We start from the raw sequence: 17,011 nt of genomic DNA on the forward strand, positions 1-17,011 counted from the left end.
TAGTTAATTTAAATTTGATCACGTAATATGTATCAAATTATTTTAATAAATAAACAACTTATAGGACGCAAAAGTGGTTTTCGCTAAAATTGACAAATTCAAGAGTGGATATCGTGCTTACGTCACAAATTGACATCTCTTTTTGAATTTTGGCAGAAATTATCTTGGGAACGAGGGAGTGGATTATTTGCAAGGATTTAAAAAATATTTTTTCCATTTACCAAACCCTGAAAAAACACTATAAACGTCATGTCCATTATTTTTTTATAGTTCTTTTTATCTTTTCTTATCATTTTCATTTTCGTTCTTTTTATTTCTTGTCGTTGACAGACATTTGGATGGCTACATCATATCTAATATCACTTGGTATTCCTGAACTAAGTAATTCAAACAATAAAAGGTTGGTTAACCAAAAAAGACTCTGTCCGAACAGAAATGTCAAGGTAATATGCAAAGAAACAAGTATTACTACATTACTAAAAACATTATTAATCTTAAAAGTGAGTCTGCTATTAAGGAAAAGAAGTATTAAAAGTGCTTCGGATATCTGTCACTATCCTCTTTTCCATATTACCTATTAACCCTTTGAGAATGATTGTAATATCTTAAAAGCTACATCCCTCGATCAATTATCAGGGGGAAAAGGGGGATGGGGCTATTAGATTTCCAATACAACTTTTTCTTCAAATAAAGATTCAGAAACCTACATTTCTGTACGATATTTTGTATAGTATTTTACCTTATTAGTGTTCCAACAATTTCTGTTGGAACACTATGAACTATCCCTAGCTCTAAGAACAACAAGCAGTTTGCAAGAATACAAAGAAACAATATTTTATTGATTAAATTTATATTAAAATATAAAATAAAAAATGTTGGTGTATGTTGAGTCAGGAAGAGGTTCTTTGGCAGGAGCAGAGGCCACATAATTGCACAGCTTCAATGAGCAGTAAATTCGTTAGGTGAAGGATGAGCAAAAAATTGAAGCAAAATTGATTAAAAAAATTTTTAGGGTTCTATTTTTTTTTAGTAAAATATAAAAAGGGGAGCAAAAAAAAATAAACGCGAATTTTACTGAGATTCTATTTAACTTGAGGTTTAGAACCCTTGTTTTTTTTTATTTAAACTTAAAAATTATAAGAAACCAGTTCTGCTGCACTGTCTTTTTATGTAAAAATAAGCGTCTATACACAAAAAGACGAATGCAACAGAGAACAGGCTTATACAGAGAGTTCCGAAATTTACTGCCCAGCTACTTCATTATCTAGAAAAGAAAAGAAAAGAAAAGTCAATCATTTGCAGACAATAGACAATATGTTTTTTCGTTTAGGGGAGAAACTGTTTTTCCAATCTCGTATCTATAACTTGTGCTTATTCTTCCCATCAAGTTTCCTCCCGATATCTCCACTCTAAGCGTTTTCCAATATTTCCAGTTTCCTGTTTCTGTTTCCCCCCCTCCAACCCTCTATGTCCCCAGATCCGATTCGAATTGAAAACGGAGCATCTGAGACAAAGGATTCTTCTATATCAAGTTTCATTGAGATCCGATCACACATTCGTAAGATAGCTCGATTTCACGTTTTTCAAGAATTCCAAGCTTCCTCCTCCAACTCCCTTCAATGTCACCGGATCTGGTCGGGATTTAATTGAGTTTTAAAGCACAAAATCCTTCTAGATATCAAATTATATTAAGATCTGATCAACCGTTCGTAAGTTACAAATACTTCATTTTTTCTAATTTTCCCAAATCACTCCCCCCCCCCCAACTCCACCAAAGAGAGCGGATCCGGTCCGGTCATGTCAGTCACCTATCTTGGACTTGTGTGCTTATTCTTTCCACCAAGTTTCATCCTGATCTCTCCACTTTAAGCATTTTCCAAAATTTCCGGTACCCCCTTGCCCCAATGACACTGGATCCGGTCGGGATTTAAAATAATATATCCAAGTTACAAGGTCCTTCTGAATATGAAATTTTATTAAGATCCGATCACTCCTTCTTAAGTTAAAAATACCTAATTTTTCAGAATTAACCCCCCCCCCCCAACTCCCCCAAAAAGAGCGGATCCGTTCCAGTTATGTCAATCACGTATCTAGGACTTGTACTTATTTTTCCCACCAAGTTTCATCCCGATCCCTTCACTCTAAGCATTTTCCAAGATTTTAGGTCCCCCACCACCTCAACTCCCCCCAATGTCACCGGATCAGGTCGGGATTTAAAAATATATCTCTGAGACATGATATCCTACAAAAAATCTAATTTCATAAGATCCGATAACTTCTTCGTAAGTTAAAAATAGCCTACCTCATTTTTGTGATTTTTCAGGATTAACCCCCCACCCCCCCCCCCAAACTCCCCCAAAGAGAGCAGGTCCGTTCCAGTTATTTCAATCACGTATCTAGGACTTCTGCTTATTTTTCTGCCAAGTTTCATCCCGATCCGTCCACTCTAGGGGTTTTCCAAGATTTTAGCGCCCCCCCCAACTCCCCTCAATCTCATCAGATCCTGTCAGGATTTTAAAAATGAGCTCTGAGACATGATATTCTTCCAAACATAATATTCCATTAAGATCTGATCACCCGCTCGTAAGTTGAAAATGCTTCATTTTTTCTATTTTATCCAAAATAACCGGCCCCCACTCCCTCCCAGATGATCAAATCGGGGAAACAACTACTTATAATTTAAGCTGGTCCGGCCCCTGATACGCCTGCCAAATTTCATTCGCCTAGCTTATTTGGAAGTGCCTAACTAGCAAATCCCCGACAGACCAACCGACAGAATTTGCGATTTTTATATGTCACTTGGTTAATACCAAGTGGCATAAAAACCTTAAAAAAAAGAACCAAAAGTTGAAGCTTTGTACATATCGTTGTTAGAAATTGGACTAGCTTTAATAATGAAATATCTTTGAACCGCTTGTAGTATGAAAAGACATTAAAATACGTAAACAGCAAAAACTAGTAATTGCAAAACTGTATGAAAGATCAGATTGGTCTTGTCATGTTTGATGTCCTAGGTTCTTCATTTGTCCTCTAGACATTATAATTACTCTCTCTACTAGCTCTACTTACTCTAGGCATTATGAAACTACTTAAAACGCCTTTTGTAAATAGACTAATTACACTTGGCATTTTATACTTAGCTATGTTCCTTTTGAAATGGCGTATGCATCATAGATATAAAAGGGAAACGTTCACTCCATTGGGGGGGGGGGGGGGGGTAATATAATTTATTCTCTCAGAATGTAGTTTACTCATAAATATGACATGAATCATATGATTTTTCTTGTCAATCATTTATTTCTTCTGTAATTTTGCCTTCATCATAGACACTTAAAACGATACAACCACTACTGAGGCAAATATGACGTAAATATGCGTTTTGAATGTATTCATAAATATGACGTCACTTAAATAAATATTATTTTTTCCACAATTGAGGCTCTTAATGACTTTTTTCAAACTTCTGACCTATACAGATCGTTTTTTTTAGGCCAGAAATTTCCAGGATAACAATTTTCCCGGAGAAATACTGAGGTTTTTTCGAGAAAAAATAAATAAATGCACAATTATTGCTCACTAATAAAGATAGTGATTAGAAATATAAAAAACAGAGCCAAAGCAGCAAAAAGAAGTCACATTTGGTGTACTTGTTTTGTCCTAGAAATATAGAATTATTAAAAAAGATTTATAGAAAACTAATGTTAAGAGTTGCAAAGAATTATAAAGAAGTCAATTGTTAAACAAGAATTATGAAAACTATTATAAAGAACTATTAATATCATATAAGGAATTAAAAAAGAATAATTACATGATAATTATAAAAAATACTATACAAAATCATTACATAAAAATTACAAAAAGCATGATTACACAGTACTAAAAAATAATTATAGAAAAATAAAAAAAGGCGACAAAGCAAGAAAAAGAACTCACATTTCGTGCACTCAGGTTTTCTTCCAGAAATTTCCACATCTTCATTTATATTGGCACCATTAAAGCTTTGAAAAACTAATTTGACACTATTAACCAGCCGCATTGAATTCCCATTGGCAAGATCTTTCTGAATATTTTTAAATACTTCCTGAATACTTTCTGTATAATTGATGGCTGGTTTGAAAACTAATGACCTTCGACTGGTTTGACCTTCGACTGGAACATCTCGCTTTTCTAAAGGTTTTTCAACAATCCTTATTTTTTTATTTTTTACACTAGCAGTTGGTAGGCTTGTTGAGGAAGTGGCCTCATCAGAAAGTCTCTGAGATGGTTCGGGATAATATATTTTACAATAAGGTTGATGACATGTGAAATTTGCCATACCTCGGAACTGGTTTCTGCATACTTTGCACTCCAGAATAACGTCCCACTGGTCTGACAAGATGTGCTGGACCCAAAAAATAAATATATGCATTGGCCACTATATATCCTAACTTGAAAAAAACAAATTTGTGACAACACTACTTATAGCAATTTTTCTTTCTATTGTTCCATCTCTTCTAATTATTTGTCCCTTTGTATTATTATTAAATATCTACAATTCATACATTCATATTTATTCCCACTAAGGAACTAGAATTCACTAGAAAAAGATATGTCCTGTTAATAGACTCAGGGATGTTCGCAAGAGGGGGGTCATTTTCAACACTATACATTCTCACTAGAAAGTACTAAAAGTTGTAACGAAGCTACTTATAGATTTTTTTTTTCTTTTGTTCCATCAGTTCTCCCTTATTGTTTGTCCACTTGTTCTATTTTTCAGCTTTTTGATTCTCCTTTCAATTTCATCTCTCTTCAACCGTTTGCATATTCTGTTGCCCCGTTATTATTATATATATGGCATTCATACATTCACATTTAGCTCAATTAAGGAACTAGAATCCATCTATTTGACTAGAGATACTTTCTCCTATTATTAGACTCAGTGATGTGTGCGAGAGAGACGGGGGGGGGGGGCACCCCCCCCCCCAAAAAAAAAACCTATGCCCTAGATTTCTTATTCACATAATCAAATAGTTTGTTTTATCATTGACCTCCCCCCCCCCAAAAAAATATGATAATACTTAAAACAAAAATTAAAGTCTTTTAGAATGAACTTGACCCAATTAGTGGTAAACATTCGAATTTGAATGGTTACAGAACATGCCACGACTGCCCAACACTTTTCTTTTAGCCCTTAAAAATGTCAATGATTTTTTTTGGGGGGGAGGGGGCAGATTTCTTTATTGTACCTTTTCATGCATTTGGAAATAAAAAAAAAAAGTTTTTTTTACCCTCTCTATCTTTGGGATTTGGAGCCAACCTGGCCGAGTGGGTTGGTGTGCCAGATTCAGGATCCTTTGTCTGAGAGGGCAAGGGTTCGAATCCAAGTGTACCCAATTATTTAGTTTGGGACGGGGGTCAGTGGCGTGACACTGTAAGCTCAGGCAGAGTCCAACCAGTTCTAAATGGGTACCAGGAGAAATCTGGGGAAGGTAAACAGGAAGGGTGTGCAAAAGCACAGGATCGTTGGCCCCCAGCCCCCCCCCCCCCCCATTGCACTTCCTGGCAGAAGGACCAAGAAACGGAGATCAGCACCACCGGTGATGACTGTAAAGTCTAATACCGTATTCTTTAACGTTTTACCTATCTTTGGTATACCTTCTAGGATATAAAAGTATATTTTCCTATTTCGTCCTAGCGATTCTTATCTTTTAAGTTTGTAGTGCTATTGATATGCTAAAATAGCTTACTCTAATTGCTCTAAATCTGTCTTACTCTAATAGTTTTAAGACTTGAAAATCATTAGCTAAAGCAATATTTGGAATGCAGCGATAATTAATTTATTAGTGATAACTAAACGTTTTCAACTTGCTTTTTACCTTAAAAACAGTATTTCTAAGTGTTTTCCAAGTTTTAGGTTTCCCCCTCCCAACTCCCAGCCCCCATCACCAGATCCGGTCGGGATTTAAAATAAGAGCTCTAAGACACGATATCCTTCTAAACATCAAATTTCATTGGGATCCGATCACCCGTTCTTAAGTTGAAAATACCTCATTTTTCTAATTTTTAAGAATTACTCCCCCCCCCACTACCCCAAAGAGAGCGAATCAGTTCCGATTACGTCAATCATGTATCTGGGACTTGCGCTTATTTTTCCCATCAAGTTTCATCCCGATCCCTCCACTTTAAGTGTTTTCCAAGATTTTAGGTTTCCTCCCTCCAACTCCCCCCAATGTCATCAGACTCGGTCGGGATTTAAAATAAGAGCTCTGAGACACAATATAATTCCAAACATCAAATTTCATTAAGATCCAATCACACGCTCATAAGTTAAAAATACTTCATTTTTTCTATTTTTTCCGAATTAACCGGCCCCCACTCCCCCCCAGATGGTCAAATCGGGAAAACGACTATTTCTAATTTAATCTGGTCCGGTCCCTGATGCGCTTGCCAAATTTCATCGTCCTAGCTTACCTGGAAGTGCCTAAAGTAGCAAAACCGGGACTTTAGGCTTTCCTCCTCCAACTCCCCCCAATGTCATCAGATCCGGTCGGGATTTAAAATAAGAGTTCTGATACACAATATCATTCCAAACATCAAATTTCATTAAGATCCAATCACCCGCTCATAAGTTAAAAATACTTCATTTTTTCTATTTTTTGCGAATTAACCGAGCCCTCGCTCCCCCCCCCCCAGATGGTCAAATCGGGAAAACGACTATTTCTAATTTAATCTGGTCCGGTCCCTGATACGCTTGCCAAATTTCATTGTCCTAGCTTACCTGGAAGTGCCTAAAGTAGCAAAACCGGGACCGATAGACAGACCGACAGAATTGGCGATTGCTATATGTCACTTGGTTAATACCAAGTGCCATAAATACAGAAGAGAGAATAATGAAGACTTTTTCCCAAGACAGTGAACGAACAAAATCTATTTGAATGTTTCGGCCCTATAACTAAGGGCTGTCTTCAGCAAAGAAAATAATAAACAATAACACACAATAAAAGTTCTTGGTTAAAAATCCATTGTTAAAATAGCCTAGGCTATTTTATATTTGGACCAATTCGAAAAAATTAGAAAAAATGAGGCATTTGTAACTTAAGAACGGGTGACCGGATCTTAATGAAATTTGATATTTAGAAGGAACTCAGGTCTCAGAGCTCTTGTTTCAAATCCTTACCAGATCTGTTGACATTGGGGGGAGTTGGAGGGGGAAAACAGAAACCCCCCCCCCAAAAAAAGAGAGCAGATCCGTTCCAGTTATGTCGATCTCCTATCTAGGACTTGCTTATTTTTCCCACCAAGTTTCATCCCGATCCCACCACTCTAAGCATTTTCCAAGATTTTAGGTTCCGCCCCACCCCCAACTTCCCCTTCACCAGGTCCGGTTGGGATTTAATACAAAAATACCTCATGTTTCTAATTTGTCAGAATTATGCGTGAATGCGTTGCGTTGAATTATGCATTCTGATGCGTTGAATGCGATGGTGTGATTTTCGTTAAGATTCTATGACTTTCCCCCTATTTTCCAAAATAGGTTTTAGGGGGGGGGGGGTCCCCCTATTTTCAAAAATAAGACAAATTTTCTCAGGCTAATAACTTTTGATGACGAAGACTAAATTTAATGAAACTTGTATATTTAAAATCAGGATAAAAAGCCGATTCTTTTGATGTATCTTTTAGTATCAAAACTCCATTTTTTAGAGTTTTGTTTACTATTGAGCTGGGTCGCTTCTTACTACAGTTCTTTACCACGAACTGTTTGACTACCACGAAAAACTGCCCTTTTTGAATAAAAGTAACAAGCCAAAAAGTTACAAGTAGAAGTTTAAAACGAACAAAAATGATCTCCATTCAACCCATACGACATGCTACTATTCAAAATTAATTATTGGCCATTTACTGAAAAAGAAAACTAAGAATAACAGTGTGATTCAGAAACCTTAGTTGATAAAGAGATTTATCTTTGCACTTTTCTGTTTCATGTTTCAGTAAAATGCGTATAGTTAATTCTAAAGAGTAGTATATCGCAGGAATTCAATCGTGATCATTTTTGTTCGTTTCGACTTTCAACTTCGCTCTTAACTTTCACTCAAAAACGTAGTTCTTTTCTTGTTAAATATGTGCCTGTTTTAATTTCCAACAGATTAAATGTGCATGTTAGCAAATAGCCTCTTTTGTGCGGAGAGAAGGTTAGAACAAAAGCAGAGAGTACGAGATTACAATAATTACGAATCATTTTTAAGTTTACTTTAAGAACAGCTACCAGTTCTGAATCGAGGTAATTAGACTTTGGTTTTGGCCCCAGTTTTCTTGAAAGAAATCATAAATTTTTTTGTAATTTACAGGCTAAAGAGAAATAAAAAAATGAATTTCCTACCAATTTTCATCTTTGGCACCATGCACAAAATAAGAACATTAGAATATAAAAGTTGGACCCACGACCTCTCGCGAACAATTCAAGACCTATCTTGAACCAAGATAGACCTATCTTGCACCAAGAAATCAATGGAAAACCTACTTCATGATAAAGCTGTTGCAAGATCCTTAAATTATGAACTTATAAGTTTCCGTCTGATAAATATTAAATAGTACTATTGTAATAAACTAAACCAACCAAAGCATTTTTTTTCCTTCTTTTTTCAACTATTCCACTGTATAGGAAGCGGGAAGACGTTCCGGCTTGTAATACGAAGGGCTTTAATCATCAGCAGCTCTTGCCATTTGCCTTGGAGTTGGACTTTAATTTACCCTAGGTTGTTTTAAAACATATCGTCAGTAAAATTGCTTTCTACTTGTTTTCTGATTGGCATGAATTTGAAACCATATTCTTATTTCACAGTCGTGGTCTTGATTGATGATGAGGAGTGTATAAATCCTACTTTGACACTATTCGCAGAAAAAAGCAAGAGCGTAAGACTTGAACTCGAAACCCCATATTTCGTAATCTAGGTCCAGAGCAATATACCATTGTGAAATAAGGCATTGCGTAAGCATAGCAATAAATTTATAACATGATGGACATTAGACAATTTGATGGAAATGTCTATCCACTGCATCTGGAACCATTCTAACCAATTAATCGAACTCATATTTATACCATAGAATCCCCTTAAAAATACCTTAGTAAATAAAGTTTACCCAGCCTCATAGCTCTACACGTTCTGGAAACTAATCCTATGATTCCCTAAGGACACAGAGAAAAAAAAATGATACACAATAGTGTGTTCAATTTTCTGAATCTGGAGAAGAAAGGCTATAAACATCCAATGAAAAGTTTTTGAACATGGCAATTCCAATGGTAATTTCTAGATCTGAGGCCATTTTCCAGAGATTTCAGGTTTTTTTTTTTTTCAAAATTTCGAAACTACACATTACAGTCGAGTTAAAAGTGAATTAAAGTTACCACTCCTGGATTTCTTTTAGTTGAGCATTTTTAAAGAACAAATTTTTGTTAAAAATTTTCGGTTTCTATGGCCCAAAGATTGTTCTTTATTAGGTTGGTTTTACTACCGCAACAGTGACATATGGATTATGAGCGTAAGGGTTCGTTATCAAAGGCTACTTTGGTGAAGTTATTAGCCCATCTTGCAAGCTTAGAAAAAGCTCCAGTAATTCATATCTAAAAAAACATAAACAAAAAAGCCTAGAGGCTTAAGTGACTTCAGAGATAAAGGGCGTCAAGTCATATCATCCATCATTATCAATCTCATAATCGTGTGAAAATCTCATATAATACCAGGATTTGTTCAGACACCAATTCGACTAAGGAAAAGACTAGATAACATATTTAGGAGTTACATGTGGGGTATGTACAAATTATAATTTATTGACTGCGTTTCGGTTTATTGAGAATCCACAAGTTTTTGGATAGTACATTTTTGGCCAAAGAAAGAAACATAATGACTGATGAAATCCAAAGACAAACGAACAAGGCACTTAAGAAAACGGAACAATAACAAAATAAAATAATAGATCAAACTGTCAATAGGATGACAGTTTTTGAAAGCCTTTTTGAAGTTTCTGAAGCAACAACTGGTCATCTAAAAATTTCTAAGTTACATTTAGTGAAAATATAAAGTGTGTGCATGTGGGGCGGGGTATGCACCCTCCAATCACTCTCAATCTTAAAAAGGCACTAGAACTTCTGATTACCAATTCAATGAGCCCTCTCTGAAATTTGTACAATCACCCTTTCTATATAAACCTTATATGCTCCTGGGCATAAGTTACAACCCTTGCCCTTAGGACTGTTGAGGGGGAGAGGTGTCTTCCTAAAACACATAATTTCCAGATCTTTCAACTATGTTGAACAAAATAATTATGTCAAAATTTTGATTGTTACCCATCAAAAGAATTGAGTCTGACTTTCAAAAGGGGGGCCTCAAAAGAAAAAAAGAAATCCAACAAAAATAACACCATTGATTCAACATGACAACAACCTTTACTGTGAAGGTTTCAAACTCCCATCAACAACAAGAGCTAAGAGCTCATATGACACTTGTGACGAGGCGAGAAGAGCTAAGAGCCAAGAGATCATACGGTATGAGCTCTAACAAAATTCTATGAATCAATAGATTGATTTAAAAAGGAAAATAAGAGGCTTAATGCCGGTCAACATTTAAAATAACAGCTCTGAGTCACAAAGTCCTTCTAAATATCAAAATTCATTAAGATCCGATCACCCACTCGTAAGTTATAAATACCTAGTTTTTTCAAATTTTTCCTCTCCCTTTTGCCCCCCAGATGGTCGAATCTGGGAAAACGACTTTATCAAGTAAAATTGTGCAGCTCCCTGACACGCCTGCCAATTTTCATCGCCCTAGCACGTCCAGAAGCACCGAACTCGCCAAATCACTGAACCCCTCCCCCCAACTCCCCCAAAGAGAGCAAATCCAGTACGATTCTGTCAATCACGTATCAAGGACATTTGTTTATTCTATCCACCAACCTCAATCCCGATTCCTCCACTCTAAGTGTTTTTCCAATATTTCCCCCTCCAAGTCCCCCCAATGTCAAAAGATCTGGTCGGGATTTGAAATAAGAGCTCTGAGACATGAATTCCTTTTAAAAATCAAATTTCATTACGATCCAATAATCTTTTCGTAAGATATAAATACCCCAATTTTCATGTTTTTCAAGAATTCCGGTTTCCCCCACCACCTCCCCCGAATGTCACAGGATCTGGTCGGAATTTGAAATTATAACTTTAAAGCACAAGATCCTTCTAAATATCAAATTTCATTAAGATCTGGTCACCCTTTCGTAACTTACAAATACCTCAATTTTCAAAATTACCCCCCCCCCACCCCAATTCCACCAAAGAGAGCAGATCCGGTCCAGTTATGTCAGTCACGTATCTTAGACAGGTTTCTATTCTTCCCATCCAGTTTCATCCTGATCTCACTGCTTTAAGTATTTTCTAAGATTTCCAGCCTCCCCCCAATTACGCTTGATCCGGTTGAGATTTAAAATAAGATATCTGAGTTACGAGGTCCTTCTAAATATGAAGTTTCATGAAGATCCGATCACTTCTTCGTAAGTTAAAAATACGTCATTTTTTCTTATTTTTCAGAATTACCCCCCCCCCCCCCCCGCAATTGAGCGGATCCGTTCCAATTATGTAAATCAAGTTTGCAAGACTTCTGCTTAATTTTTCCAACCAAGATTCATCCCAATCCCTCCAATCTAAGCGTTTTCCATCATTTTAGGTTTCCCCGCCCCAAACTTCCCCCAATGTCACCAGATCCGGTTAGGATTTAAAACAAGAGCTTTCAGACACGATATCCTTCTAAATATCAAATTTCATGGAGATCCGATCACCCACTCGTAAGTTAAAAATACCTCATTTTTTCAAATTTTTCAGAATTAACCCCCCCCCCAACTACCCCAAAGAGAGCAGATCCATTCTCGTTATGTCAATCATGTATCTAGGACTCGTGTTTTTTGTTCCCACCAAGTTTCATCCCAATCCCTCCACTCTAAGTTTTTTCCAAGTTCTAGGTTTCCCCCTCCCAACTCCCCCCCACATGTCACCAGATCCGGTCGGGTTTTAAATGAGAGCTCTGAGCCACAATATCCTTATAAATATCAAATTTCATTGAGATCCGATCACCCATTTGTAAGTTAAAAATACCTCATTTTTTTTAATTTTTCAAAAATACCCCCCCCCCCCAAGAGAGTGGATCCGTTCCGTTTATGTTAATCATCTATCTAAGACTTGTGTTTATTTTTCCCACCATGTTCGTCCTGATCCCTCCACTCTAAGTGTTTTCAAAGTTGTAGGTTTTCCCCTCCCAACTCCCTGCCCCCGTCACCAGATCCAGTCGGGATTTAAAATAAGAGCTCTAAGACACGATACCCTTCTAAACATCAAATTTCATTGAGATTCAATCACCTGTTCGTAAGTTGAAAATACCTCATTCTTTCTAATTTTTAAGAATTACTCCCCCCCCCAACTACTCCAAAGAGAGCAAATCAGTTCTGATTATGTCAATCATGTATCTAAGACTTGCGGTTATTTTTCCCATCAAGTTTCATCCTGATCCCTCCACTTTGTGTTTTCCAAGATTTTAGGTTTCCCCCCTCCATTCCCCCCAATGTCATCAGATCCGGTCGGGATTTAAAATAAGAGCTCTGAGACACAATATCATTCCAAACATCAAATTTCATTAAGATCCAATCACCCGCTCATAAGTTAAAATACTTCATTTTTTTCTTTTTTTTTCAAATTAACCGGCTCCTACTCCCCCCCCCCCAGATGGTCAAATCGGGAAAACGACTATTTCTAATTTAATCGGGTCCGGTCTCTGATACACTTGCTAACTTTCATCATCCTAGCTTACCTGGAAGTGCCTAAACTAGCAAAACCAGGACTTTAGGTTTTCCCCCTCCAACTCCCCCCAATGTCATCAGATCCGGTCGGGATTTAAAATAAGAGCTCTGAGACAAAATATCATTCCAAACATAAAATTTCATTAAGATCCAATCACCCACTCATAAGTTAAAAATACTTCATTTTTTCTATTTTTTGCGAATTAACCAGCCCCCCACTCCCCCCTCCAGATGGTCAAATCAGGAAAACGACTATTTCTAATTTAATCTGGTCCGGTCCCTGATACGCTTGCCAAATTTCGTTGTCCTAGCTTACCTGGAAGTGCCTAAAGTAGCAAAACCAGGACTGACAGACAGACCGACAGAATTGGCAATTGCTATATGTCACTTGGTAATACCAAGTGCCATAAAAACGATTGAATTTTGTTTTTTTTTGGGGGGGGGGGATGGGCAGAAAAGTAGACCCTGGATATAAGTTTATATGTTTATATATATATATATATATATATATATATATATATATATATATATATATATATATATATATATATATATATATATATATATATATATATATATATATATATATATATATTGCAAGGTTGATCATATGGACCCAATGGTCCTATAAGATCAAAAATGAGCTCTTTGAAACAAAAAGCAAACATTCTAGTGACCTTTTTAAGTAACAAAAAAGATTGGAGGGCACCATACTGGAAAGGTTTATTAAGGTGAATATAAAACTGCAGTCTGAAAGCAGAGAATTAGGGCAGATTATTATTATACATAGATTAATGTATTAATTAGTGCAAGCTGTTCCAAAATTAGTGTATTCTAATACTAATGAGATAAAGAAGAGAAATTGGAGTGACACACCGTTTGGTCTCCAAACTTAACTGAAACCATTGTTTTTGCAGTACATTACCTGTTCTATTAGTAATCAGATTATATCAGCATTTTCCTTGTTAACATAAGGAATCAATAACATAGGCTACTTAGCTTATCAAACAAGCAGCCAAAAGTTAAGCCAATAGAAAAGAGGTTTTCAGCCTAAAAGTACCCAAAAAAAGCAGAAGAATTATCCATCAATCAGAGACTTTGATCATGTGCAAATACTTTGTTGTTTACTAAGCTACAATTTTTTTGAGGGATGCCACTCATAAAGTGGGGACAGAGTTTACTACCAAGTCCCTACTCTTGTAGGTCCCCAACAGGGTCAAGGTCCCTTTCCAGAGGTTATTGTCTATAGGTCTGGATCTTATACCCTGTTTTCCAAATTCACAACTTTATTCAATTGAAATATATGAAGTTTCAAAGATTAAGACATTTTCTAAATTTAGAAAAAAAACCATTGATGTGGCTTAAAATTTTACTCACTAAAATTCTAGTTTAGCTTTTTTCTATCTTGGAAAGCGGTTAGTGTATGAAAATGCAACTTTCAGGGATTGGTCTAAAGACTAAAGTAAATTCCAGGGAAGGTGTTTTGATGTACCCACCACTTCTTCTTCTTCTCTCTAGAGGGCCCTGACCTTTAAAATTTTGTTATATAAAAGTAAACCCTGGCAAAATAGATCTTCAGCTTAAATGAAATACAACAAAACTGTATTCAGCTTCACAACTTTACTCAATCTCAATTTAAGAGGTTTTAAAGAGCCACAAATACATTTCCTAAATTTAGAAGTAACCTGCTGATATGGCTTAAAATTCTACTCTAACAACAGGAATTGCATTTACAGAACAAAAATCAGAGAAAAAGAAATTGATAACTAAAAATTAAGGCAAAATGTTATTTTTTAAAAGTTTCAAAATGTCTACCATTGCAAGTTCCATGTTGCCTACCTGTCAAGTAGGCAAATTTTAAAGGCTTAGAAATCAGATGAGGGTGAACATGGAAGCTTAGCAATACCTTTTCAGAGTAGTATTGGTAAAATTCTAGTTAATTGACTTCCTGCTATCTCAGAAAGGGTTAAGGTTAGGAAAATGAAACTTTCAGGGATGAATCTACAGGCTAAAGTGCATTCCAGTAAGGTATTTTGAATCAACTACCTCCACTCCTTCTCCCTCTAGAGGGCCCTGACATTTGATGACCTTTTAAAATAGGCCTATGTGTGTTATAAAAGTGAGACCTCGGAAAATAAATCTTCTGCTTATTTGAAGTACAACAAAATTGTTTTCAGCTCCATAACTTTGCTCAATTCCATTTTATAAGTTATAAAGATATGCAAACACATTTCTAAAATTTTGAACAAAAAAACTTAGGCTAGATATGGCTCAAAATTCTACTTGAATAAAAGGAATTGCATTTACAGAACTAAAGACAGAGAAAAAGCAATTAGTAACTGAAAATTAAGGTAAAATGTTGTTTGTCAAAATTTCAATAGGTATAGACCTGTCATAGGCAAATTTCAGGGCCCTCTAGAGGGAGCAGCAGTGGAGGTGGATACTTTAAAAAACCTTCCCAGGACATACTTTAGCCTGTAGACCATCCCTGAAAGTTTCATTTTCCTAACCTAAACCCTTTCTGAGATAGCAAGAAGTCAATTAACTAGAATTTTACCTATTTTATTCACCTTGAATTCACTACTGAAAGTATCATTTTCCTCACCTAAACCCTTTCTGAGTTAGCAAGAAGTCAATTAACTAGAATTTTACTTATTTTATTCACCTTGAATTCACTACTGAAAGTTTTATTTTCCTAAAATAGCCCCTTTCCAAGATAGCAACAGTAGCTTCAATAGGATTTTACCATTTTGCTCCAAATAAAGGAATTATAATATCAAAGTAAAAGCAGAGAACAGGAAATTAAAAACTGAAGTTTCAGCTATAATTTGCTTTAGTCCTTATTCTAATCTAGGTAGGCTATAGACCTATCAAGTAGGCTATATTATTTTATTCGTGGTGTTTTGTTCTGAGCATGTTTTACATGTTCAGCATTTTGAACTAATCAACGAAAAAGTAAGAAAAAAAAACAGTGCAACAACGCACGAAGGTTTAAAGTAGCGTCTGGAAAACCATAATTATAAAACTTCAACTATTCAAAATCCTTCAGAACACTCAATTATGAATGATACACTTACAAAAAAAAATGATTAAAGAGGATACTTATGAAAGTAATCCATGGCCATTGCTGCTCCGGGTAATTTGGCTTTATGATGAAAATGAAGAGGTGATTGCGGGTGCGTTTGTTTACTTGTCCAATGGGATTTTTATTAATCGAGGTTTAACCCCTAAAAGATAGCAACAAATACTTGTCTGGCCACGTGTCACTTAAAACTGCAAGATTAATTGCGAATAATAACAACATTGGTCAGGTGTAATTATTGTTTTAATGCTATGTGAAGTTTTGACAAGGAAGAGGCTAGGACTTTGGGCCTGTTTCAAATTTTACAGGCAAATACAGCTTCAGCAATTATTTCAGAGCTGGGTAGCCTAATACAATTTGTGTGGCCAGAAGTTTAATTGTAAGATTTCAAATTGTGGTTGTCATTTGCCTTTTTAAGTCATTCCATTCAAGATGCTTTGGATATTTTTTATTGTGATAAATTGTCTTAATGCTCTGAAAAGGAAAAATTATTTCAATTGCATAGGATAGGAAAATTTGGTAGGCTAATTAATTCAAATTCCTAAATTAGCCAGGGAAGTGTTTTTTTTTCACTAAAAAATCACCACGTTCTTTGAACTCCAATTATATAGCCCTGTTTTTGGCCCCCTCGATCCAGTTCCTGATTGTCATTTACACTAAATTTCACTTTTTCTGTTACCTATTTATGTTTGCACCAGTTTTACCATTTGGTAAAACTGGTACAAACAGTATTACTGGCTTTCATATAAAGTGAATATACCACTTGATGCCTTTTGTTATGCTGTTTACAAATATAATAATCACTTCTACCGCAAGTTCAGATTTAAGCACTTTTTGACCTCTTAAAAATGACCTATATATGGGGTCATTACAAATCTGTAATAGTTTAGAAACAAATTTGGGCTATATATTTGCACATCAGGGGGTGGGGGTAAAGTGCAGCATATATTAAATATGTAAACTAACCATTGCTTGAATTTTTTTATGTGTGTGCTGTTGCACTGGTGATTTCTCTTTTCATTAAAATTTGATGTGCACAAACACATTAAAAAAAAAACAGCAATGGTTAGTTTACGTATATAATATATGCTATGCTTTACCCCCACCCCCCTGATGTGC

The 17,011-nt window shown here is 35.8% G+C and overlaps 1 protein-coding gene across 2 annotated transcripts; it reads right to left on the reverse strand.

Annotated features, from left to right (window-relative positions):
* Window positions 1-818: 818 nt before the first annotated feature.
* Window positions 819-15,969, reverse strand: LOC136034098 (uncharacterized). 2 transcript variants are annotated; one of them, XM_065715226.1, is made up of 3 exons: window positions 15,888-15,969; window positions 3,934-4,381; window positions 819-1,264 (listed from the first exon to the last, which is right to left on the reverse strand). In XM_065715226.1, exons 2-3 carry the CDS (start codon window positions 4,313-4,315, stop codon window positions 1,242-1,244), a joined length of 405 nt encoding a protein of 134 aa, XP_065571298.1. In that variant the 5' UTR covers window positions 4,316-4,381; window positions 15,888-15,969; the 3' UTR covers window positions 819-1,241. The 2 variants fall into 2 exon arrangements, with proteins under 2 accessions (XP_065571298.1, XP_065571299.1); XM_065715227.1 differs by having other exon boundaries at window positions 15,913-15,931.
* Between the last annotated feature and the right edge of the window lie 1,042 nt (window positions 15,970-17,011).

This window comes from Artemia franciscana, chromosome 12 (genome assembly GCF_032884065.1).
Source record: "Artemia franciscana chromosome 12, ASM3288406v1, whole genome shotgun sequence".
In the NCBI taxonomy this organism is placed as follows: Eukaryota; Metazoa; Arthropoda; class Branchiopoda; order Anostraca; family Artemiidae; genus Artemia; species Artemia franciscana.

What these genes read in the sequence shown, in the direction of transcription:
- LOC136034098 (XM_065715226.1), bottom strand. Translation starts at nt 4,315, where the DNA reads ATGGCAAATTTCACATGTCATCAACCTTATTGTAAAATATATTATCCC. An exon ending in AAAACCTGAGTGCACGAAAT is followed by an intron (nt 1,265 to 3,933) that starts GTGAGTTCTTTT and finishes TTTCTTTTCTAG; the next exon opens with ATAATGAAGTAGCTGGGCAG.